Genomic DNA, 25,614 nt, shown 5'->3' on the forward strand with positions numbered 1-25,614 from the left:
CACTGTTGCAATGAAGCCCACTTTAAACTTTAGGAGCAGTATGTCATCTTATGACTTGGCACTCAGGACTCAATATTGAACTTAACAATTTCAGATAAACATTCCTTCCAGCTCATATCAAAGTGGGCCACTTTATCATTATCCTAAAAGGTAAACTCCATTTTTTTCCTATTTGCTGCCTGACTCGTTGAGCATTTCCGTCAGATTTATTTCCGATTTCAAGCATCTGCACTGTTTTATTTCTCCTGTGGCAGTTCTCTCTCTGTTTAATTTTCTCTCTCTGTTTAATTTTCTCTCTCTGTTTAATTTTCTCTCTCTGTTTAATTTTCTCTCTCTGTTTAATTTTCTCTCTCTGTTTTCATTTGTTCCCTTCTGACAAGTAATTTACAATTAACAAACCTACATAATTTTCTCCCAATCAAAACCACCACCACATGTCCGTCAGCTTCTCTTGATCTGTAATAAAAGCAGGAAATGCTGGAAACACTTGGCAGGTCAGGCAGCATCTTTGGAAAGAGAAGCAGTTAATGCTTTAGGTCCAGGGCCTTGGTCAGAAATGAGAGAGAGAGAGAAAAACAACATCTCCCTTGGTCTGTCCGCCATCACACACATTCCCTTTTGTTCTCTCCATCCTTCCCACCTCTGCAACTTAAAAGTTGTTTGTATTCTCATTTTTCCAGTTCTGATGGTTATTGTTAACTCTCTCGCCACAGATGCTGCCTTAACTGTTGAGCTTCTGCAGCACTCTGTTTTCATTTCATATTTCTACCACTTTTGTCATTCTGTCTCTCTCATTTCCATTCCACTGGAAATGTTCCCTTTGCTCTCTCTGCCCAGCTGCCCCTCCCTCACATTTTCTGCAACTTTTAAAAAATGTTTGATTGCTGATTAAATGCCATCATCCCTAAAGGTTTCTCTCATAACAGATGCTACCTGACCTGCTGAATATTTCCAATGTTTTATGTTTTTATCTTTGGGTTTAAGGGATACCGCACTCCACTGTTGCTATCAATAGGTTAAGTGTGTTTCTGAGTTACAGAATATAAAGTTCACTTGTGCCGCCAGTTAGCATAATGCTTGCTTGTAAGCTTCTAATACCCATTACAGTGTGAAAATGGTAAATATTCAATTATGTCATTGATGTATAATTTAAGTATCTCATTCCACACTTAGAGTGCTTTGAATGTATTAGTTCCCCACACTAATGCATAAAATCAGAGGGTCAGTAATACTGCAGAGGCTGTCCTATGCAAATTTGATTGCTTGCAGCTTTAACTTCAGCTTGCCAGTGAACCATGGGCCCTGTTGCCCCTTAAAATCGTAACCTAATTCCAGGAAAAATGGAGTTGTTTTAATGCGTGATGATCCCCAATGGAATAATGGTTTGGACTTCCTTTCAGCCTCTCTGCAGCAAGAAGGCAGCAGTGTGCTGCTCAGATCAGTTACGGTATGTCCAAATTGAATAACAAGCAACGTAAAGTCTGAAATTCAACATTTTCAACATCGTGTCTAATGACCACGAGTTATGTGCATCAATCCTTGATGTTCCCATCAGGCTATTTTTGATCTTTGGTGCATTACAGTTGAATGAGTCGTGTTTCTTTTGTCTGGATTTTGCTTTGCTTCCACAAGTTAACAGTGGTCAACTCTGATGAGACTGTTAGTTTTACAATCCATTTTCAGTCTTCTTACAAAGGTTTACTTGCAAGGTGTTCAGTGATTAATAGGCAACTGCATTCCCAGAAATGATCTATGGGAGTTACCAGTAACTGCAAGAGAAAATTGTAACTAATGACAGCTCCATGCAAATTCAGCACTGCTTAATCTGATGTGGTGTTTGTTCAGTGTCCTTGTGAGCCTTTATTGCCTTTATCCCCACCACAGAAAATGCACTGTGAAATTGGACCATAGTCAAATCAACATAATGTTTAACTACCCCGTTAACCTTTTTGCCAATCAGAACATTAATTTGAATGGCCTCTTTTGTTTGTCAATTTGTTCTCATTAACCCTAACTGTACAATTCTATCCAGTTCTGAAGTGAAAAGAACTCAAGCATATTAGAGTTAACAACTTGTACAGTATTATTGAGTAGTACGGACTGGTTTAAAATTGAGCCTTCTTGATTGTTGTAAAACCACCTGTAATTGTTCTTCCAGTTGGGAAAAGTTTTGGCCATTTTACATGCAGGGATACGTCTGAATTGGATCTAAAATCATTATGTACTGTTTACTAATCCTGCTTGCCATCTTCCAGTGCTGTGTGATAGAGATATAGATAGTGACAAAATCAGAATGTGCTTATCAGGGACCTTACAACCCTGTGGTATTTAGTCTTTGCTTGTGTTTAGAGCCCCTATGTGTTTTTGCTCTCTCACTGGTATGTTGATTGCATGCTCCGAAAAGTGAGTATGAGGCTTGAATCCAGGCATCCCTCATCCATGGACCAATGCACCAGTCGCAAATTGCCACTCCCACCACTTTGAAGTTTTAAGTTTGTATGATAACTTGACAATAGCTTGCATTCATGCAGCACCCTTAACGTAGCTAGGGCTTTACTCTTTGGAGAGAAGGAGGATGAGGGGAGACATGATAGAGGTATACAAAATATTAAAAGGAATAGATAGAGTAGACAGCCAGTGCCTCTTTCCCAGGGCACCAATGCTCAATGCAAGAGGGCATGGCTTTAAAGTAATGGGTGGGAAGTTCAAGGGAGATATCAGAGAGAGGTTTTTTTTACCCAGAGAGTGGTTGGGGCATGGAATGTGCTGCCTGGGGTGATGGTGGAGGCAGGTACGTTGGTCAAGTTCAAGAGATTGTTAGATAAGCATATGGAGGAATTTAAAATAGGAGGATATGTGGGAGGAAGGGGTTAGATAGTCTTAAGCGAGGTTTAAAGGTGCACAACATGGAGGGCCGAAGGACCTGTATTGTGCTGTATTGTTCTATGGTAGTAAAATGTTCAGTGTGCTTCACAGGAGTGTGATCATCTGAAAATGGTGCCAACATAAGTCAAGTGAGCCAAATCCTGATCCAAGCCAAGCATGTCAGTTCTAAAGGGGATGTTAGCTGGGTAGAGAAATGTGAAGTGTTAGGGAAAGAATTTAGATCCCACACAGCTGATGTTACAGCAATCTACAAGAGGCAAAAGTTGGAGGGAAGGGCAGTGACTGTGGAAGTTTGTAGGGCTGGAATAGGTTACAAAGAGCTAGTCATAGAGGAACTTGGAGATTGATTTTTAGTGGTCATTTCCATAAGGTTTCCTTGAAAGTTTAACAGATCCTGAAATCTGCTCACCAAGCAACAAATAAAACTATCTGCAAATAAATTAATGAGGCCAGGTGATTTTGTGATTCTTGTTTCTTACTTTAACATGTAATGAACTCAGGATACTGTAACTGAGAATTGTAAAGTTGAACAACAACATTTAAATAGTATCCTAATGTAGAACAATGTCACATGGTCATAGAGGCACCTGAAAATGAGTTTCTACACATGAAGGTTGTGAAGAAATTCCCCCTCTCACCTGGACTCTCTTATCACCTGAACTCGCCTATCACCTGCCTGCATATACTCCTCCCCCTCCCCGACCACCATATTCTAGCTTTTGCCCTCTTCCTTTCTAGTCCTGACGAAGGGTCTCGACTGCTTATTTCTCTCCATAGATGCTGCCTAACCTGCTGAGTTTCTCCAGCATTTTGTGTGTATTGCTGGAGAAATTCACTTATTGTTTCTTCAGGCTGGTAAACGCTTTTAGTTTTGAGAGATTGCCCTAGCTCCATCAATATTCAGTCTGCACACTTCTGTTCGCTTCTGAGTGCAGTAGGTTTTTGACCGCATTCATATCCACAGTTGAGGCCGTCTTAGGAGCAGATACATCTCTTCCCTCTGAGCACATCCTTATATTAGAGGAACACAGCACAGTTTGAAACACAAGTGCATACGTGGTAAAAGATGGAGCCCAATAAAACGCCACTGAGACACAGTGGATAAGAGGCACTGAAAAAGCAATAGAAACATCTACTGTACAAGAAACTTCAGCAAACCTCCTTTGCCTGCTTTTACTGTGGCCAGGAAGGACATTGCCAACCATAGATGGTCTTTATGATAGAAACCTGGTGGAATGCAGGCATATATTCATCAGTCAACTTTCACACTTTATTAGTGAATTCATCATCTTTTGCGTTGTAGTGAGGCTACAGTGAAATAGATTTATGTGTCTAGAAATTCAAGCGCATGCACTAGGAGTCAGAGCCCAGCACCTCCTGGTGCAGTGATTGGTTGGTGTCAGCCCATAGGGATTGGGGAGATGGAGGGCAAGACTAGTGTTTGGAGAAGGAGTGGGGTGTTAAGACCAACATCTAGTTTGGGTGGTTATTCAGGAGTAGGGAACTGGCAGTGTGTGGATTGGGAGCAGTAAAATGTCAGTGGGTTTGGGGTATTAGGAGTGGGAGACTGGCAACATGTTTGGGGATGGGAAATCAGAAGCAGGAGAATGGCATTGGTTTGGGGGCAGACTGGATGTGGGAATCATGATGTGTTGGGAGGGGGAATTAGGACCAACAACATGATGGGGGGAGGGAATTGCAGATTGAGGGTGAGGGATTTGGTTGAGATACAGGTTAGGAGATCAAGAGATTGTGGATGGACTAGAAGGTTGGAAGATGTTTCATTGTAAAGAGTTATTTTATTGCAAACAGAGTGTCCAAGGTCGTAGCTACGTCATTTACTTCCCAGCAGAGCTCAGTTCAACCTTGCAAAGATCCATTTATTGGAGGAGTGTCCAACATCAGGGACATTGCACGCAGAATGACATCATCCAGTGACACAGAAACAAGGTTGCTAGGACGACGTGCATCAAGAAGTAGTCGGCTGAACTTTTACGTTAATGCAGAACAACCCAGAAATTATCAATATTATTTTTCACCCTTGCAGAAAAAGGAAGCATAAGGGAGTTGAATTTCTGGATAATAGCATCTTGCACATGTGTGCTGTCCAATCAATGGACTGAAAATTATTTCGCAAGTTTCGATACAGGTTCCTCTCTCTTGTAGAAATATGGCAAGGTGCAAAGGACCCCATAGGTAACACCCAGAAGGCTGAAAATAATCACAAGGTATTCATTATTGGAAATGCAGACCTTCTTGACCTGGTCAAAGAAGAAAGTTGTGTCAGTGGTTGATTTTAATGGGATAAAATGCATCAACCCTCCCCTCCTCTCCATACATAGAAGCAGAGAAGTATTGCAATGAGGCGCATGTTTTTACAATATTGAAGGAGAAAAAGAAAATGTTTTTATTTATATTATCCTTCCACATCCTCAGGATGTCCAAAGTGCTTATACATTTGATACACGAAGATGCAGCTAGTAAGCAGGGAGTTCACTACTCAGAGATGTTTTTGCTGGCTGATCAGATCAGGAAGAGGCTGTGTTGTCCTCTGGATTATGTACTAATGATAATCATAGCTTGTGTCTGTCACCACTTTGCCTTTTGAGGGGAATAAGAGGGCTGCTCTTGTATGTTGCTGATGAGGAGACTCTTGTTTTATTGGAGGCAAAAGTATATAAGAGCAATGCTAATGGTGGCGGAGCACAGAATCGCCTCCGTTGTGAAAGATTCTGTCCAGGTGGCATCATGAAATGAAGGAAAGTCTCTCAATCCACTACCAATTCTACAGTTCTGAAACGCATCAGTCCTCTTTTGTCCTCCATAATCTTGCAGTGATCATCACCTGACTGAATAAGTCGATATCAATAATTGTCCATTCTTCCATAGGACTTGCCATTGGCTAGACAATGTGATTTTTACAAAATAATTCATTACAACAAAACATAAAAAGTTCACATGATCTAATCCATTCCTTCCTAACACATTGCTTCCACTGCATGGTTTCTTCATCTGTTCCTGTGCTTCTCGTTGATGCAACTTGCACCCCACTTCCTCAAATTGGTTTGCTTGCCCTCCAGTGACTCCTCTCATAAAGAGTTGCAATGGTGCAGTGACTATCCTTATGGTACTTACTGGCAGGGAGCTGCTGCTAATCACATCTTTGGAATTCACTGCTGGTTATCCTGGCAACACCGAACTGGCATGAGGCTTGTATGTGCTCCTCTCCAGAGAGAGAGAGCATCAGGCAAGTGACCTTCAGGCCTCACCTCATCACTGAACTCAGTATTTGTGAGACTCTGAGTTAGTGACTTAGTCTAATGATAACTACCACAGCCGTAAAATTCTGAGACAGCAATATCACCTTTAGGAAAAAGATGTGTGTTTAAAAATAAACATTAGTTGTCTTGAATGTTTCCTTTATTAAATTGTATAACTAGTGTATGAAGTATCCAATTGATCAGCATAGAAGTAACCCATTTAACGTTACAATATAATGTAATATGGGTACAGAATATAAATACGGAATATACCAGTGCTTTAAACTGAGACAATAACTGAAAATTTATCTGATTCTCCAGTTCATGTTTAATACTGAGCATTCTATATCTCAAATATAATGTTCACTGATATAATAAAACGAGAAAGGAAGTGACAAAGGGCTCTCGTGGTCGATTTAAAAGTATCGTATTTGTTAACTGGTACATCTGTAATAAATCCTCTGGGCCCAATAGTGTGTTGTGGGAGGATGTCCATATGTATCCCACAGTACTAAGTTCATTGAATAATAAGTTAACATGCAATGTTCTTTTTCACAAATAGGTTAGCTAGGATTACTTTCTGAAGTGCGAGAAAATATTGAAGGCGTACATAACCTGCTGAGTACATCCAGCATTTTTTGTTTTAATTTCGGATGTCTAGTATCTGCAGTTTTTTTTGGGGGGGTATTTTTTTTAAGTATTATGCAAACCAGCTTTGGAGCTTCCTCAGTTATAGCAAGTGCTTTAAAGAAGCTTTAAGATTAGAAATAAATAACACTACAGGCACTGGTGTTTGGGGACAGATGCCATGAGGGAGTGGTCACTTGGTCAGAAAGATAGGATTTGAAGAAAAGGAAAATTTTGTTGAAGGAGATAAATTTTTCATTCTCATCAATATTTGTGAAGAATTGAGACTCCAAGTAGGCAGGCTTCTGATTTTTTTTTATGGTCTCTCCATTTTGGACTTCATTATAAACTGGCAATCAATAAAATTTGGTTGTGCAAGATCCAAGAGAGCCTCAATATCATTTTTCAAGGTGTCTTCTGCCTGCCAGAACATCCACTTATGATTCCAATAAAAACTTAGATTTCTTCCAGGGAAAATTAAAAGTGCTGAACTTGCATGAAACCAAAGAAACAAAAAATGATTCCCCTCCAGAATTGATTGATCCTGACTGTAAGCCTGGCATCCTATTCCATTGCCAAGGCAGCTGTGGTTGATTCATTCTTTGACTTCTCAAAGCAGTATGAAATACCTCACCAAAGGCTAGCACAGCATTTTAATTTAAGATATTGAATTTGTCTTTACTTTTGTAAAATATTGGATAATGAATGAAGTAACGCTGGTGTCAACAGAGTCTATGAAATAAAAGACCACTCACTCGGCCTATGACAAACAAATTTTCTCAAGCATGATAGCCCGGGATGTTTGGTTCATGTACCCTGTGGCTTGTGCATGGTCAATAGTTGGAATCTTAAAGCTGGACATAAATGTGGAGACAATTCAGTATGTGTCATCTGTATTTTGGTATAATTGTGGGGGGGGGGGGTAAGTCACATGATCACAAGTATTTTACATTGCAATTTTAAAATTGTATTACCAAATTCATAATTATTTCTTAGTGTTGCACATTCATATTTGTAACATATCACATAATTCACAGTTCTCATCCTTTCTCACCACCTCTTCACTTTGCAATGTATTTAGCACACCAACAAAAAGTGGTTATGATTCAAGATTACACACACACTTTTGCATTGTGATAAACTTCCCTCTGTCGTTCCATCCAATTCATTATTTAGCATCAGACATTTTCCCCTTTTCTGCTGGAGTTGCTGGACTTTGAGAAACCTCATTAGGAGCAGAACATCCATAATGTCACACTTTGAGTGTGTGCCTAGACAACTAATCCTATTACACTGGGGCACGGTCCTTGCCTCATTCAAATTCCATATTTGCAGCTCCCCCAATTGTCCCCAGTGCTAGACAGCCGAGCATACGTTCTCACCCCTGCTGCGTTGTTGTATGAAAAAAGGTTGGACAGGCTGAGCTTGTGTCAGGTATAGTTTAGAAAAGTAAGAGGTGATCTGATTGAAACTTGTAAGCTGCTGAGGGGTCCTGACTCTATGGATATTGATGAGGATGAAAATCAAAAATACTGCACATGCTGAAAATCTAAAATAAAAACAGAAAATGCTGGGAATACTCAACAGGTCAGGCCACATCTGTAGGAAGAGAAACAGAGTTAATGTTTCAGGTCGAAGACCCCTTGTCAAACAGATGCTTTGGAGAGGAAGTTTCTTCTTGTTGGAGAATCCAGAACTAGGGGTCACTGTTAACAAAAATCAGGGGCCACTCATTTAAAACAGAAGAGGCATATTTTTTCCCTCAATGGGTTGCAAGTTTTTGGGAACTCAAAGGGTGATGAAAGCAAAGTCTTTGGATAGTCTTAAGGCAGGTCTTTGGGTGTGAAAGGTTACCGCGGTAGACAGAAATGCAGAGTTGAGGTTACAGTCAGGTCACCCATGATCTTACTGAATTCAGAGTAAGCCCCAGTGACTCCTAATTTGTACCCTTGTGTGATCTCCAGGGGAACATCTTTGCAATTGTTCTCACATGTTTAAATGGCATATCGTTGAATCTTGATATTGATTAGGATAAGATCTTTATTAGTCACATGTACATTGAAACACACAGTGAAATGTATCATTTGTGTTGAGTGTTCTGGGGGCAGCCCGCAAGTGTTGCCATGCTTCTGGCGCCAACATAGCATGCCCACAACTTCCTAATCCGTACATCTTTGGAATGTGGGAGGAAACTGGAGCACCCGGAGGAAACCCATGCAGACACAGGGAGAATGTACAAACTCCTTACAGACAGCAGCCGGAATTGACCCCGGGTCTCTGGCGCTGTAATAGCATTACGCTAACCGCTACACTACCGTGCCTGCCTGCAAAGGAGCTCCACGGGCTGGCCACATTAGAGGAAAGCCTTCATTTGCTAGATTATCAAATTAGTCTTATTATCAAAGACCTGCTTTATCCATGTAGTCATGTGGGTTTGCTAACCTCAGACCAGCTCCTCTGAGCTGAAAAATGCAGCAGTTCAAGACAGCAACCCACCAGTGCCTTATCAGGGCAAGAATGCATGTGGGATAAACGCAGCCTGGCCAACTTGGTCTTGTTGCAACTGGGTCTGCGATGCACACGAGTGGCTGCAGAAAATTTGAAGGCCAAAAACGTATTGCCATTTGGGCAGATTATCAACTGGGGGAGATTAGCCCTTTTGGTTTTAGAAAAACATATGCTGGAGGAACTCAGCAGGCCAGGCAGCATCTGTGGAGAAAAGCACATGGTCAATGTTTCAGGTCAGGACCCTTCTTCAGGACCCTCCAGCATCATTATGCTTTTCATCTGGATTCCAGCATATGCAGGCCTGTGTTTCTCTTTTGGTTTTAGAATTGGCATTTTGCAGTTCAAGCATTAAAACATCCAGTGGCCAGGAAAATAAAAGTTGGATTAACTTTACTTTCAATAATTTAATCTCCTGGATATTGCAAGTTCAAAATATTTAATTCTTAATTCCATGGTAGTGCCTCAATGGTAGTAAATATGCATACCTTTCTTTTAAACAAGTGTCCCCAAGTTGGTTCTAGTTTCTGCCTTTTAAAGCAGATGTACGGCTGGGTTGTAGCACACAAGAATGAGAGGTTGAATGAGAGGTTAAAATTCCACTGAGCTCAACCTATAGCTTCTGGTTTTACCAAGGATGGAATAAGGAGTGAGCCACCAACCTGCTCTCTGGAGCCAGCAGACAACTTAATTATTTAATGAAATTGACAGCCCCTGATTTAACCTCTTGCTGATTGAACTGAGTTTCCACACCTCGAGGACATCCTGGCTATAAGGGAGGTGAGTGCAGCTTTAAGGAATACTGCCTTACGGCTAAGAGTTTTACTCTCCAGCCTCCAAGTTGTCATGAAATTGTGTTTTGAACTTGTCCTGCATTCTGCTTCAAAGTCCTCCTTGTGAAATTTCAAAGTCCTGCAAAACTCTGAAACACAGTAAGCATCAAGAAGGAGAATAAGAGATTACAGGGAGATGTAGTCAGACCCAATGAAATGAGAACAATGTGGCAGATGAAATTTCAGGGAGAAGTGTGAAATGACACACTTTGTTAGGATAGAAGGATGAAGGTGTGAAGAACTCTTGATTGGACAAATAAAGAGCAACTGTTTCCCAGGTACAAGAGTCAAAAACCGAAGGATACATTTTTAAAATGATTACCAAAATTACCAGAGATGATTTGAGGAAGCATGGTTTTTTACAAGTATGTTGTTGTGAAATAGGATGCACTGTCTGAAAAAGTGCTGGCGGCAGATTGAATGGTATCTTTCAAAAAACGACTGGATAAATATTTGAAATGGTAAAAATAAAAGCATAAGGCTGTAGAGAAGATGTGGGGGATTGGGATGAGATGGGTGCACTAAACGGTCAGTTCAGGCAAGGTGGACTGATGAGATCATCAAATGCAATATCATTCTGTGATTCAATGAAGATAAATTTTGATGCAGTTCTCCTATATTACTTACCCTGGACACAGGAAAAAAAGACCTGCCAGCACAACAATGATATGTTTTCATTTCCTGTAACATCACAATGTTGACATTGGATCAAGATTCTTCCAGCTTGCACTGTACCCAAGAGATGTGGTTAGGCGAGTATTCTGTTACAAGTCATAATCATGCATCATTCAAAGAATTGTGGGAGTTGTGAAAAATACCAAATACTGACTTAATAAATAGTTGAAGCATATTTGGCCAAATGTGAAGTATTCCATGAGCCATTGATGTATATTGTACATCTGCAATCATTGCTGTGTTGACATGTTTGTATGCATCAGAGATTTGCCTTGTCACATCCATCAAGCCAGCAGATTGTGTCAGCTTGTCTCAGTGTGTCTCAAGTGGCTAGTGCTCGCTTCTAACTGAGAAGGTTGAGGTTTCATGCCTCACCACAGACGAGCCCAAAATTTTAAACTGATAGTGAGACAGCGCTGGACTGTCAAACATGCTGACCTATAAATCCGATCACATAGTGCTTGCTTTTTGTTTTGCACTACATGATTGAAGTGCTCATTACTGATGTACGAATCACAGAAAGGTGACAACATAGCTTGTGTTCTGCAGCATGCAAGTTTGTTATTGGTGTTAGCATGTACATATTGGAGATGTGAGGCATGCGCAATGAGGTCAAATGACGCACAATATTCTTTTGACACCACTCCCAAATTTGAAATGTGTTATCCTTGACTACTGATGTAGTGCTGAGGCCTCCTTGGTGTTGGTTAACCTGCCCAGTTGCTGCTTTGGATTCCCATCCTCCTTAGGATCAAGCTTTCATAACCAATTATCACTCCCACTCACCCTTTGGGCCTTGTGCACGATATAAGTATCAGAGCCAGGGAGCTTCACACAAAATTGACATGGCCTGTGGATGGAGTCATTTTAAGCTGTGTTTTTGCATGCATTGTGGTTTCAAGTCTGTTGTCTTTCAGAGGGATGTTAAGCCAAGTTAAACCCACCAGCTGTTTCCAAGTATATTGTTGAGTCCATAAATCTCCAAAGTAACTAGATATGGATTGAATTGTTCATGTTTCCAACAAGATTACAGGATGTCCATTGCACTGAGGAAAATTGTAAAGCAGTAGATTTTGAAAATGGCTAAAAAAGATGAGACCCAAAGCAGCTATCGATTATATTCACTTTGTGTAATCTAAAATTAATTTTCTGGATTTTATCTTTCCTTTAATGAGTGGCAAATGGTAAAGACTTGGTTACGGAATAGACTGTTTCACCACAGTGAATCAAAGAAATAATATACTAATGTTTAGATTAAATCATAGATAATGCAATAATTAACAGCAATAATATTACCCTTAAATTTCACAAATATGCTGTAATCTCACAGAATACCTGGCATTACCATGGCATTTCCTTTATTCCATGTTACCAATTTGTACTTTTGGGACATGACTGACAGTGTGAGCAACAGTCATCATCTCTGCACAAAGACCCATGTGAGAATATGGCAATGGGTGCAATAAACTATGACAGTATTGTTCTAATTTTTCACGGTCCTTGCTTGGAAAGAATAGCACAAAATAGTGGAAGTTTTCACAGACTGATTAATGTGAAAACCTCTTCCATTTTTATAGCCAGCCAGTTACTTTACCAGATTCAGTATGCATTATTGTCTGCTAATTCTGACTTTGGAGAGCTTTATCTCAAAACATTCATGAAAATATTTTACCAAAAATATGCACATATTTTACATTTCATTTCTCTTGTCCTTTATTCCAAAGTGTCTTTCATTTGTGGTGCAATATTCCTGGTAAACAATTAATCATTTTAGTAAGCAGAATATTTGAATTCCAACTGATTCTGATCAAAGCAAATATCTGTAAGGATCAATGAGGATCTACAGACACTGAATTTGGCCATAAGTATTAAATCCCTCAATTTTTATTCTTTGCGCATGAAAACTGACTTAAAGCAGGAGAAAAATAAGCAAAATGCCAATGATACTCAGCGGATCAGACAACATCAAACGAGAGAGAAGCAGAGTTGAGATTTCATGTCAATGATTCTTCAGCAGAACTGGAAAATGAGAAAACAATTATGCTATTAGTTGCAGAGAGGAGGAGCAGCCTACCCCAGCTTCTATTGCATTGCTTGATTTTTGCTGGAGTTTTTTTTTAACTATCCGAAGCCCGATAGTCTTCTGTCTTTATTCATAACCTTATGAGAGATTCCTTGCAACATGCTATTTCCACCATTGATTGCTTGGCAGGAAGATCTCTGATGAAACAGTTGAAGATGTTTGGACTGGGACACTGCCCTGAGGAAGTCCAGCAGCAGTTCCCTGGGACGGGTGTGATCAAATTGCGAGAAGAAATATTGGCTGTTCGTATTCACATTTCCCTTGCAACAGAGAAGGGAATCATTCAGCCCACGGAGTCTGTGTCGGTTCTCAGAGCAATCCAATGCTCCTGTTATCTCCTGTAACCTTCTGACATCCTCCCCCCCCCCACCACCTTCCCGGCCCCAATTCTCTGATCGCCAACCAACAACAGCGGCAATTTCACTAACCTACCAAGCAGCAAATCTCTAGATGTGGGAGGAAACCAGAGCACCCAGTGGAAACTTGTGTGGTTACGGGGAAAACATTGGGAAAATGCAGGGAAAATAGGAACAGGAGTAGGCTTCTCAGCCCTTCAAGTCTGCCCTGCCATTCAATGTGATCATGGTTGCTCTGGTCAAGGTTTCATCTCCCGTTCTGTACCAATTCCCCATAACACTCAACTTCCTGATCTTTCAAAGATTATTCTAGTTCCTCCTTAAATACTGCACATGATCTAGCCTATCCTCTGGGGTTAAGAAATCCAGAGATTTATCACACTCTGTGAGAAGATGTTCCGGCAGAACCCAATTATTCCGACTGCCCACTAATCTTGTAACTGTGTCCAGTTATACAGGATTCTCCTACTAGTGGAAACCGTGACATTTACTCTGCTGTGCCCAACAAGATCTTAAATGTCTCAATAAGATCACCCCTCTTCTAAACTCCATCAAATATAGATCTAATTTCTTTATCCATTTGTGATAGGGCAACCCTTTCATCCCAGGAATTAGTCCAGTGAATCTCTTTTGGACTCCTTCCAATGCCAGTGTATCCTTTGTTAAATAAGGGGTCTTAAAACTGTGCACAATACTCCAGGTGTGCCCTCACCAATACTTTGTACAATTATAGCAATAGTTTCCTATTTCTGAATTCTAACCCTTTTGCAATAAAGGCCAATATGCCATTTATCTTCTGAACCACTTATTCACCTGCCTGTGAAATGTTGCAATTTGTGCACAAGAACACATCGATTCCTTCGTACTTCATTCACCTGCAATTTTTCTCCATTTAGGTTTATAGTTTGCCTTTAGATTCCTCATACCAAAGTACATGACCTCCCACCTTACAACATTAAGCTCCATTTGACAAGTTTTCGTCCATTCATTCAATCTGTCTCTATCCTGTTGCAGAGTCCAAATATCCTCATAGCCATCCCACCTATTTTTTGTGTCATCGACAAGCTTGGATACTTTGCACTCTGCTCCCTCCTCTAGGTCATTAATACAAAATGTAAATAATTGAGGGCCAAGAGTTGACCCTTGGGGTACTCGTTACATTCTTCCAGACTGAAGATGACCTGGTTATTCTGACTTTCAATGACCAGTCTTCAGTTCATGCTAACACACTTCCCCAATGCCGCAAGCTCTTATCTTGTACATCAGCTTTTTATCTGACACTTTGTCAAATGCCTTCTGAAAATCCAAATATACCACATCTACGGGTTCCTTCAACCGATACTGCTTGTTACAGCCATGAAAAGCTCTAGCAAACTTATCAGACAGGATACACCTTTCATAAAACCATCTTGACTTAATTAATTAAGCTTTTCTAAATGATTAGCTAATTCATCCTTGATTATAGACTCCAGCATCTTGCCAACAACAGATTTCGAGATAACAGACCTGTAGTTACCTGCTTCCTTCTTCCTTGAACAACAGAATCACATTTGGAGTTTTCAATCCACTGGCACCTTCCCATAACTCAGTAAATTTTGAAAAACCTCATCCAGGTGAGGGCCGTTGGGACCTGGTTATGCCTGCCTCAGTCCCATTAGTTTTTCCAATATTGTGCTGCTTGTGATAGTGATTGTTACAGATTATTTAATATCATTTGAAACTAGCCCATCAGATATCTTTGGATCCTCCATCATGAAGACTGATGCAAAGTAATGATTTAACTTATCTGTTGTTTGTTCGCAAATTCCACGCAGCCAGCAACAGAGGTCAGGATCGAACCCAGGTCGCTTGAGCTGTGAGACATCTCACTACCGACAGTGCCACTGATCCACTGCTTATATCAGGGGTTCCATATAGTTCAAAGAAGATGACAGCCGTGTGCACTGGTGCAAGGCTCTCACAGGCCAGTATATTGATAAGGGTGTGAACACATGGAATGCTAATGTTTGCCCTAAGTATGCAGAATAGATAGATCACAATGTTAAACAGATGCAGCACTGATTTCATTGCAGCATTGCTGCATTGTTTCCCTCTTCAACTAACATTTTCTCTTAATTTTATGCAGCTGAACACGTGTTCATCAGCTGTAAGGAACCTTTCCAGTCCTATTCAAAGGAATCATCAAATATTTAGTCAAGATTGATTTCTTTGGACTTGTGCTTCCAGAAGTGTTCTCTGCTTCCTGGTGCAGTTTTAAGTTGCCGGCATCTGCAGGGAGTGGATTGCCAGGGGCTGAAGGAATTGGTCCTGACCTGAAGCACAACCCCTCAATGTGGGTACATTTTGTGAGGGCTCCCCTAGAATTGCAGCATGTGTTGGACAATGTTCAGAGAGCACACAGAATGACAAACCAATGGCAAAGGGATAAGGATGAGTTCTCAGCACAAACCATTTCCACTTCGCATATTCATGGAGCAAATGCCCTTTCTGACCTGCAGTGAGGGGCATCTGCACTTGAGTGAGGATGAATAATAGAGAGGTACAGCATGGAGACAGATCCTTCAACCCATCCATCTCCACTGATCATCAAACATCCATTTACACTAATCTCCATTAATCCCATTTATTACTCTCCCCACATTCTCCTTAGCTCCCCCCAGGTTCCACCACTACACACTAGGGGCAGATTACAGCAGCCAATTAACCTGTAAACCTGCACATCTTTGGGATGTGAGAGGAAACCAGAGCACCTGGAAGAAATCCACATGGTCACAGGGAGAACATGCAAACTCCACACAGACAGCACTTGAGGTCAGGATTGAGCACAGGCCTCTGGTGCTATAGACAGGGGCTCTACTGGCTGTGCCACTGTGCTGTCCTAATATACCAGATTATATTCTGAAGAATAACATTATACAGTAATAATAAAACTTTTCACGTATGGTAGAGAAAAGTTAATTCTTTGCTGAACCACAAATGCTGCTTTGCTCTTTGATCTTTTTGAAAAATCAGACTAGTTCCTCATTGCTGAACACCTCTTGATAAAATCTTACAGCACTCAATAAATTTTCATTTTGGTCCCAAAGAGCTCAATTTGAATGTAATGTACCGTATCATTATGGTGTCTGGACTGAGAAGGAAAAGCTTAATATAGAACAACAAACAAACTGTTGGAGGACCTCAGTGGGTTGAGCAGCATCTGCTGGGGGAAAGGAATTGTCAACGTTTCAGGTCGAAACCCTATATCAAGACTGCATCCTGATGCAGGGTTTTGACCTGAATCATCAACAATTTCTCCCCCCCCACCCCCACAGATGCTGCTCGACCTGCTGAGTTCCTCCAGCAAATTTTGTTGCTCCATATTCCAGCATCTGCAATCTCTGGTGTCTCCAGTTTAATATCAAATCTTGGTTAAACTGCTTTGAGGTATAACAGAACTTAGTGGATACAGTACACTATTACTAAAAGAATATAGTGGAACTGGAGAAGGTACCACCAAGATTTAGAGGGACAATACCAGAACACCTATCAGAGCTGACTGACCAGATTGAGGTAGTTTATGCAAGAAAAGTAAAGGCAAGTGATAATACCCCGATAAAGATTGTGAAAATTATGAAGGGATTTCATAAAGTAGTGGAAGTGGTTCCACTTGTAAAATCGGGGATAATAAATATGTCACAAATAAAACTACTTCAGGATATGGTGTAGAAGGTGGTTGGAATATGGAACTGGCAATAAGTAGTGAGTAGAATAGCATAAATAAATTTAAGAGGAATTTAGGCAAGTACATGAAGAATAAAGGAAGTCAGGTGAGAGGAGGCATATGAGAAACATAAGTACCTGCGTAGACAGGTTAAGCAGAGTAACTACTGCAACTCGTCTGTAATTATATATTCTTTGCGCAGCAAGTCTTTAACAGATTTGTCACGCACATTTTTCCAAAAGAAATATTGGCTTGGGGTCTGAGGTCAAGTCATCAGAAGATAAATTCAGTAATTCCTTTCCTTATAAGGAGTTTTATTGATTGGGAGCAAGGATTAAACTAAGTGTGCATTACTGCATTTCTTTCAAAGGAGGTGCATCCCTGGGAGCATATGGTGTGAATTTACTTCCTAAATACAGAGAGAGAATAAGGTTTGAAAATATGAATTGCCCCGCCTTGTTTCCTGTAGTTCACAAATCGAAATGATTGTAACTATATACTTGATCAGCTTGAGAAAATGAAGAATATTTTGTTGGAAAAAAACAAGTGCCAAAATATACTTTTTTCAAATTAGGTTAAAGTTCTTTTTAATCCATTAAAGAGCAAGTTTAGGAATGACTAGACTCTACAGTCGACATAATGAGATCCTCTATTGTGGATCCAACTAAACCAGTGTCATGTGTACAGAATGGTCACTGAGGACACTTTGCAGGATGGAAAGGATATTGAATTAGAGGGAGAAAGGTTTAGCGAGTTGGATCTGCAACATGATCTAAGAAATAGCTTTGTACAAGGCTGTTGAAGAAGCACAAAGGACCGTGAGGAAACTGATTTGGGGGAAGACCGCATGAGCATAGATTCATTCACTGAAGGCATAGCCATCACTTGTACATGATGAGCAAGGAAACAATAATCTTAAGGACAGAGGTTCTGACACTATATAAAAAGGGGCAATATGTTCTGTAATCATACACTGGACTCAGGTTACCCAATTTTGGATTAATTGGTGATTGTGATGATGGAGGAAGGGAGCAGAGCTTAAGAGAAATCCATCTTTAATGGAAGCATGGATTTGAGTTGTGTCACGAGATGGAATAAGACGAGGTACAGGTGGTTGACACACTGGAGACAGAAGAATGTAGACTTGGCAGATTATTGATTGTCAGGTAGAAATGTCGGCCGGCTCAGGAGGGAAGGAGATAGTGAGGTTGCCAATCATTTGTCATAGCATGACTGGGTGCTCTGTAAGGCTGAAGCCAGAGAATGTTGGTGGGAACTGAAAAGAAAACCTTTGATCTTCCATGCTGTAGTCTGAATGAAATGTAAGTTCAAGCCTGGTTTAATGTTGACCAAGCAGGTTAATGTGCAACAGGCTTGGAAGTTAATGATGATAATGTTGACACGTGTGCAAAGGCTGGGTTTGTATTTGCTGTTAAGTGGTACGGTAACCTGGTGTCAAAGATGCTGTACTAGAAACACAGACACAAGAAATTCTGCAGATGCTGAATGTATCTGGGGTAATACACAAAAAGTGCTGGAGGAACTTTCTATAATTCTGCAACCATATGGACTTCAGATTTTGACTATTATTGAAGACCCGACCCTACATGCTGCTTAGTGTTACTGTGTGAGTGGCATTCATCCTCTCCATTATAACTCTTCTCACACTGAACTCCTATCCTGTCATCAGACAGGGCACGTGATTGTTCATTGACTCAACCTGCTCCAATTTACACATTCTCTCATTTATAGTGACACCCACCAAGGACAGTAATCAAAGCTGGTTGAATTCCTGTCCCTTCATTTGTCTGTTGTGGGGTCCATTGTCAGCAGTGCTTCCTTTACTGCACTCTGTACGCTATGTATCATCGCAACTTACCCTGTCCTGTTCAAAGCATTGCATCGATCCTCGTAAACAGGACACCTCTCACTTACAATCACAATCCCGGTGGATGCAGTGTGATGTTACAGGAGTGACAATGATCTACATTACTGATGGCTTCTCCTCTTTCAAAGGTTGCGTGAGTTGGTTACATCTCCTCCATTCCCCTTGTTTGTATGAATTTTCTATTAACTATAACCATGTCTACTAGTAGGGAGTCTCGCCTTATACTTAGAGCAGTCTTTTTTTTAAACTAAATGTATTGCTCGTGTATTTTAAGCATTTCATTATATTTGCCTTTTTGTGCAACTATCTTCTGACATTGTTTTTAACACTTTGTTTTGCAGTTTGTTAGCGAGAAAATGGGTGGAGCTGAAGGGACAAAACTAGATGAAGATTTTGTAGAAATGGAACGGGTAAGTGAATAAGATTTCTTTATTAGTTACGTGTACATCGAAACACAGTGAAATGCACCTTTTGCATAGAGTGTTCTGGGGGCAGCCCGCAAGTGTCGCCACGCTTCCGGCGCCAACATAGTATGCCCACAACTTCCTAACCCGTACGTCTTTGGAATATACTCCTATGTGAGAATTATGGCAAATAGCTTGTTAAAAACCATTAGGGCAGTGATTGAAAGTGGGACATATATTTTAAGTACTATATCTGAGAGAGAACATTTGCAGTTTCTTAATTAGTTTTGAAATTACGGTGGTTAACAGCATAGTAAATAGTGATGGATTCTTTCCACTGGTTGATGACAAGAAAAATGATATTTATTATGATCACAGGTAGCTTTTCTCTAAATTTCCCTTCAGTTCTAAGTGTCTTTTTACTTGAACAGAGCTCAGAGCTATCTGGTGCAACAAACCACGGTGCAAACAGGGAATTGAACAGTAATTTGCAAGTAGGGAATAATAAAAAATTATGAGTAATGATTTGGAGTTTGGGATTAGATAAAATGGCTCGTATGCAGGAAAAAAAACAATCTGTCTAAAAAGCTGTTTCTGTATTGACATGTTACATGGTTCTCTTTAGTAAACAGATCATACTAAGCAGCACAGGAAAGTTACAGTGCTCTGACTTATTCCAAAACATGGGGTGCCACCTGCTGTCTAATTCATAAATCAGTATTTTTACTGATTTTTACATTTCTGAGCAGATTAAATTCTTTCTTTTTTGTTTATTCATTGAAGGTGGAAGATTATTATTTTTAAGAGGACTTATTCCCAAATTCTGCAATGCAATTTATTCTCCAAATGAAGAACAGAAAACATCTTCCATTTTTATAGTGCCGTTAATCAAGTATAATGTCCAAAGCACTTCACTAGAATACTTGGGCAAAATTTGATGTTGAGCCACGAAGGTGGTCAATATTTTAGTCTAAGAAATAGGTTTTAGGAAGTGCCTTTAAAGAGGATAGGGAGGTAGAGTGCTTTGGGAGAGTGAGGGGTAAAATTCCATATCTTAGGAATGCTGGAAGCATGACTGCCAGTGGTAGAGCATTTTGAATTGAAAATGCTACAAGAGGCCAGAGTTGAAGGAGTGTGGGTTGTCCTGAGATTCCTGTGTGATGTGAGGAGATATTCAAGTGCCGTCCAGAATGATGGACTGACGCTTCTTGCTGCTTCCCACTCATGGCCTAAAGCATGTTCAATTGTTCACAGCAGTGAGTCAGATTTAGTCTGGGACATCAGCTGCTTATCTCAATGCAATCTTTGTCACTTAACTGGGTTCTTTTAAGGTTAAAACAAAAAGATGCTCACTATGTAGTACCTGTTCTTATACATTTTGTTTGGTATATAGTTGTATTGTTGATTGTTTAATAAAATGATTTAAGAATTTTCACGTGCATATGTTCTGTCAATCCACTTGAATATTTTTAGCTTGTAGATTTTGTAAATGAAGTATTGTCAGAAAGTTTTTTAAAAAATGTAATTTACTGCATTGACAGCTGTGGAATCTGGTTCCTAGTTTGTTTCTCAGAATCTATGTGCTGCTGATTGGCAATTGGATAAATCAAATTGGCAAGCGTAGACTTGAGGACAAAATCACAGTGTATTTGGAATAGTGCAATACTTTGAGACCTATCTGGGGTGCAGACTATTTAGATCTGGTGTCATGCAATGAGATGAATTAATAATCTTTATAGTAAAGGATCCTGTAGGAAAGAGTAATATTAGCATGGTAGAATTTCAAATTCAGTGTGAAGGAAAGAAACTTGAGTCTGAAACTAGAGTCCTAAAATTAAATAGTGGTTATTATAATGGTATGAAGACAGAGCTGGGAAAAATAGATCAAAGGGTAGGAAGATGTATAGCAGTGTTTTAGGGGAAATGCCATAAATCTCAGCAAAGGTATATTCCAGTTAGAAAGAAAGGCTGTACAAGAAGGATGTACCGTTCATGGCTAACTGAGGAAGTTAAGGCATCAAATTGAAAGGCATCAAAAATTGCAAAGAATCTGTTAGGCCAGAGGATCTGTATACTTTTAGGAACCTGCAAAGCATGATTAGCACAGAGAGAGACAGCATGGAAACAAGCCCTTCAGCCCACCAAGTCCATGATGACCATTGATCACCCATTTGCACTAATCTGATTTTTTTTTATTATTCTCCCCACATTCTCATTAACTCTTCACAGATTCTACCACCAACCTACACACTTGGGGCAATTCACAGTGGCCAATTAACCTACATGCCTGAAACCAGAGCACCCAGAGGGGACCCATGCAGTCACAGGGAAAACATGAAAAGTCCACCTTCTGAGACATTCCTGAGGTCAGCATTGAACCTGGGTCATTGGCTCTGTGAGGCGATGGGTCAAGTAGCTGCACCACTGTGCCACACACCTTCTCCCAGACCAGTAATCTGTAGCATAGCCTCTGGTGACACCCTGTCTGCCCTCTTTGCACTGATAGTAAACGGGCCTAAACAGCAGCAGGACAGTTAGCCTGCACCACGAAGACCTGGTCTACATCCTGCGATTAAAAGAAAATTATAAAGCAGGAGAAAATGTTGTGTGAAGGTAAGCTGGCAAATAACATAAAAACAGTAAGAGCTCATTTGGGTACATCAAAAAGAAAGGAAATTCTAAATTAAATGTTGGGTCCTTTAGAGGATGAGACTGGGGAACTAAAAATGGGAAACATAAATGGCAGAGATTCTGAACAATTATTTTGGATTAGTCTTCACTATAGAAGACGCTAAAATAAACCCAATAATTATAGATAATCAAAGGGGTGTAGAAAGGAAGGAACTTGAAGCAATCTCTATCAGTCGAGAAAAAATATGAGGCAAACTAATGGGGTTAAAGGCTGACATATCCCTTGGATCTGATAGTCTACAACAAAGGGTGATGTGTTCCCTGGATCTGGAAGTGACAGCAGAGATAGTGGATGCATTGGTTATAATGTATCAAAATTCCCTGGATTCTGGTGAGGTCCTAGAGGATTGAAACCCTTAAGTGTAATGTAACTTTGGGAACTATGGGCCAGTTAGCCTAATATTTATCATTAAGAAAATGCTGGAATCCATGATTAAGGAGGTAAGAACAGAACGATTAGAAAATGACGAGGCAATCAAGCAGTTTCAGCAGGATTTTATGTGAGGGAAATCATGTGGACAAATTCGCTAGCGTTGTTGAAGGATGTACCAAGTAGTATAGATGAAGGACCACCAGAAGGCATTTGATAAGGTGCAACACAAGAATTACTCCATAACCTAAGAGCACACAGGGTGGGGGTAATATATAATAGTGTGTATAGCTAACCAATAAGGAACAGAGTTGGAATAGATGGGTGATTGGCGGTCATTAATTAATGGGGTGCTACAAGGCTTTGGCCTCAACTATTTACAGTCAATAATAGTGACTTAGATGAAGGGACTGAGTGTATTATAACCAAATTTGCTGATGGTACAAGGGGAAGTGGGTTGAGAAGTTGTGAGAGCATAAAGACCCAGCAAAGGGCTATTACTTGGTTCAGTGAGTGGGCAGAAAGTTGGCAGATCGAGTATTATGTGAGAAAATTTGAGGATATTCAGTTTAGAAGGAAGAAAGAAAAAGCATATTATTATTTAAATCAGGTGGGACCACAAAATATAGTCTGGGGGTCTACATTTGGATCTGAGCATTCTCGTACACAAAACCCAAAAAATTTGCAAACAGTTACAGCAATTAACTCGGAAAGCTAATAACATTTTGGCCTTTATTGAGAGGGATATAAAGTATGAAAGTAGGATAGTTTTGATGCAACTTTACAGGTTGCAGATGAGACCACATGTGTGAGTACTAAGTGCACTCTTTGGTCTCCATAGTTAAGGAAGGCTATACTTACACTTGAGGTGGAGCTGAGATGGTTCACTAAGTTGACTCTTGGGATGAAGAGTTTGATGTATGACTAGTGGTTGAGCATGTAGGGCAAATAGTCAGTGGAGCTCAGAAGAATGAGAGGTGATCTCACTGAAACGTGAAATTCTGAGGGGGACTGACAGGGCGGATGCTGAGAAGAGATTTTCCCTAGTGAGGTTATCCGAAAGAAGGAGACATAGATTCTGAATGAGGAACCACCCATTTAAGGTGGAGACGAGGAGGAATTTCTTCTGTCAGAGGGTCATGAATCTGTGGAATTCTTCATCCTAGCAAGGAAGTCATTGAATATATTCAAGATGGAAATTGGCAGGCCACAAAGGAGACTGGGGTATGCAGAGTGAGTGAAGAGTAGTCAAGCTTGGATTCATCATGATCTTATTGAGTGGCAGAGCAAACTGGAGGTGCTGATCGGCCTATTCCTGCTCCTGTTTCTTATGTTCTTATTTTAGAATGTTCTTCAAAGATAACCCAAGTATATTTCCCATTACAAGTTGTGTTGTGGAATATTTTTGGGGCTGGCTTACTTTATTGACAATTATGCTATATTTCTTTTAAGACCCTAAATTTTGAGGAATTATTTCTTAAAATGTAAATGGGTCACATAAGGAATAAGTTATCAAAAGATGTTTCTCCAAGCTCTGCATATCTTAAGTGATTTATGCAACCAAGTAAATTAGGGCATTCTTCTGCAATTATAGTATTTAAATAAAGCCCAGGCAAAACTTTAACACGGTAAAAATCTGATGATCTGGCACCCTTGGGACTTGGTGCTCGAATGGCAGATTTTCCACACTATTGAATGTAAATCATATCAATACCCCAACCCACTTTTGATTCACCTTTTTTCTTAAAGATGTTACACAGTAGTTTTAATAGATTTTTCAGTGAGCCAGGTGAGTTTAAAGGGAGTGCAGGAAACAGAACCTGGTGAGTTTAAAAGGGACACAGGAAACTGGTCCCGGTGAGTTTAAAGGAGGGTGGGAATGGGGACCTGGTGAGTTTAAAAGGAGCAGGGGAAGCGGGGCCCTGATGAATTGAAAAGGAGCACTGGTACAAGGCCCTGTGAGTTAGATGGGGCCACTGGAAACGGAGCCCTGCTTAGTCTAAAGGAAGCATAAGAAACAGCACCCGGTGGGCCAGATGATGAGCCATCAGGGTTCCCAAACAATAGGACAGCAGATTATTGGAGTTTTGTTGTAATAACAAAAGCTTTCATCTACAAAGTGCCATTAAACTTGCAGAAACATTCCTCGGTGCTTCATGGGAGCATCATCAAAATTGACATCCAGCCACAGAATTGTATTTGTGAGCCTATTGAACTCAGCAAACCAGGCAGCAACTGTGGAGAAAAGCAGGCTGAAACGTTGACCGCCTGCTTTTCTCCACGGATGCTGCCTGGCCTGTTGAGTTCCTGCAGCATCATCGTGTTTTTCATCTTGATTCCAGCATCTTCAGTCCTCTGTTTCTCTTTGTGAGCTTATCTACGTGCTTGGTTAAAGAGCTAGGTTTTAAAAAGGGAAAAAGAAGTAAAGAAGCAGAGAAACTTTGATAGTAACTTCCACAACTCGTATCAAGTGATGGAGCGCTTAAAATTCAGGATTGCACAAAATGACAAAATTAGCTATAACTTCATGTTACAGGCTGAGGAAGATTACAGTGACAGGGAGAAGCAGGATTACAGGGGCATATTGTTTATTCTATTTTCACAATGACTTTTTTCCTTATTTAAGAAAATAGAAGCTACAAGTAAAGCCGTGGCAGAAGTTTTGTCTAAAACAACTGAGTACTTGCAGCCAAATCCAGGTATGAAATGGCATTATAAATGACATCTTACCTTCCATTCTGATCTCTTCTTTATTTGCTTTTCAGTGAGACTAGGACTTCTGCTAATGCAAATGAAGGAGGTATATTGAACAGAAAAGATGTGAATGGAAACCTTCAGTAGGTTCAGTGAGTGTGCAGAGAGTGGGGAATGGTAGATGTTGAACAAAAAGGTTGGGATTCTAGGTATGCACTTCATTAATAGCACCATAGAAATGAACAGCACAGAAACAGACCCTTATGGCCCACTTCAGCCATCCCTCCATGATGCCTATCTACGCTAATCCCATTTGCCTGTATTAGGCCTGTAACACCACTCCTTTCCTATCCAAGTACCTGTCCAAATGCCTTTTAAACATTGTAATAGTATCTGCCTCCACTACCTCATCTGGCAGCTCGTTCCAAATAATCACCATCCTCTATGTGGAAAAAACTTACCCCTCTGATCTCCTTTAAATTTCTCATGAGATCAATGCTGCAAATAGGATCATGCGTTTCTTCACAGAAATTGTGCTATGTGAAAGCTATGAAATCCTGCTGCAGTTGTACAAGGACTTTTCAATGGGAAGAAGCTTATTTCAAAGGAGCACGGCTGTGGTGAAAGTTGGTGTAATAT

The 25,614-nt window shown here is 40.3% G+C and overlaps 1 protein-coding gene across 5 annotated transcripts in view; it reads left to right on the forward strand.

Moving 5' to 3' along the window:
* The window catches only part of sh3gl3a (SH3-domain GRB2-like 3a), a 111,477-nt gene that overhangs the window by 72,885 nt on the left and 12,978 nt on the right, over nucleotides 1-25,614 (forward strand). For 4 of the 5 annotated variants that reach the window (XM_052040477.1, XM_052040479.1, XM_052040478.1 and 1 more), the window contains exons 2-3: nucleotides 19,158-19,226; nucleotides 24,908-24,980. In XM_052040477.1, coding sequence (XP_051896437.1) covers nucleotides 19,158-19,226; nucleotides 24,908-24,980 — 142 coding nt within the window. Of the gene's footprint in view, nucleotides 1-111; nucleotides 151-19,157; nucleotides 19,227-24,907; nucleotides 24,981-25,614 lie in introns of those variants that run through there. The other variant, XM_052040481.1, reaches the window with a different exon arrangement.

The sequence above is a fragment of the Pristis pectinata genome, chromosome 28 (assembly GCF_009764475.1).
Source record: "Pristis pectinata isolate sPriPec2 chromosome 28, sPriPec2.1.pri, whole genome shotgun sequence".
Lineage (NCBI taxonomy): Eukaryota > Metazoa > Chordata > Chondrichthyes > Rhinopristiformes > Pristidae > Pristis > Pristis pectinata.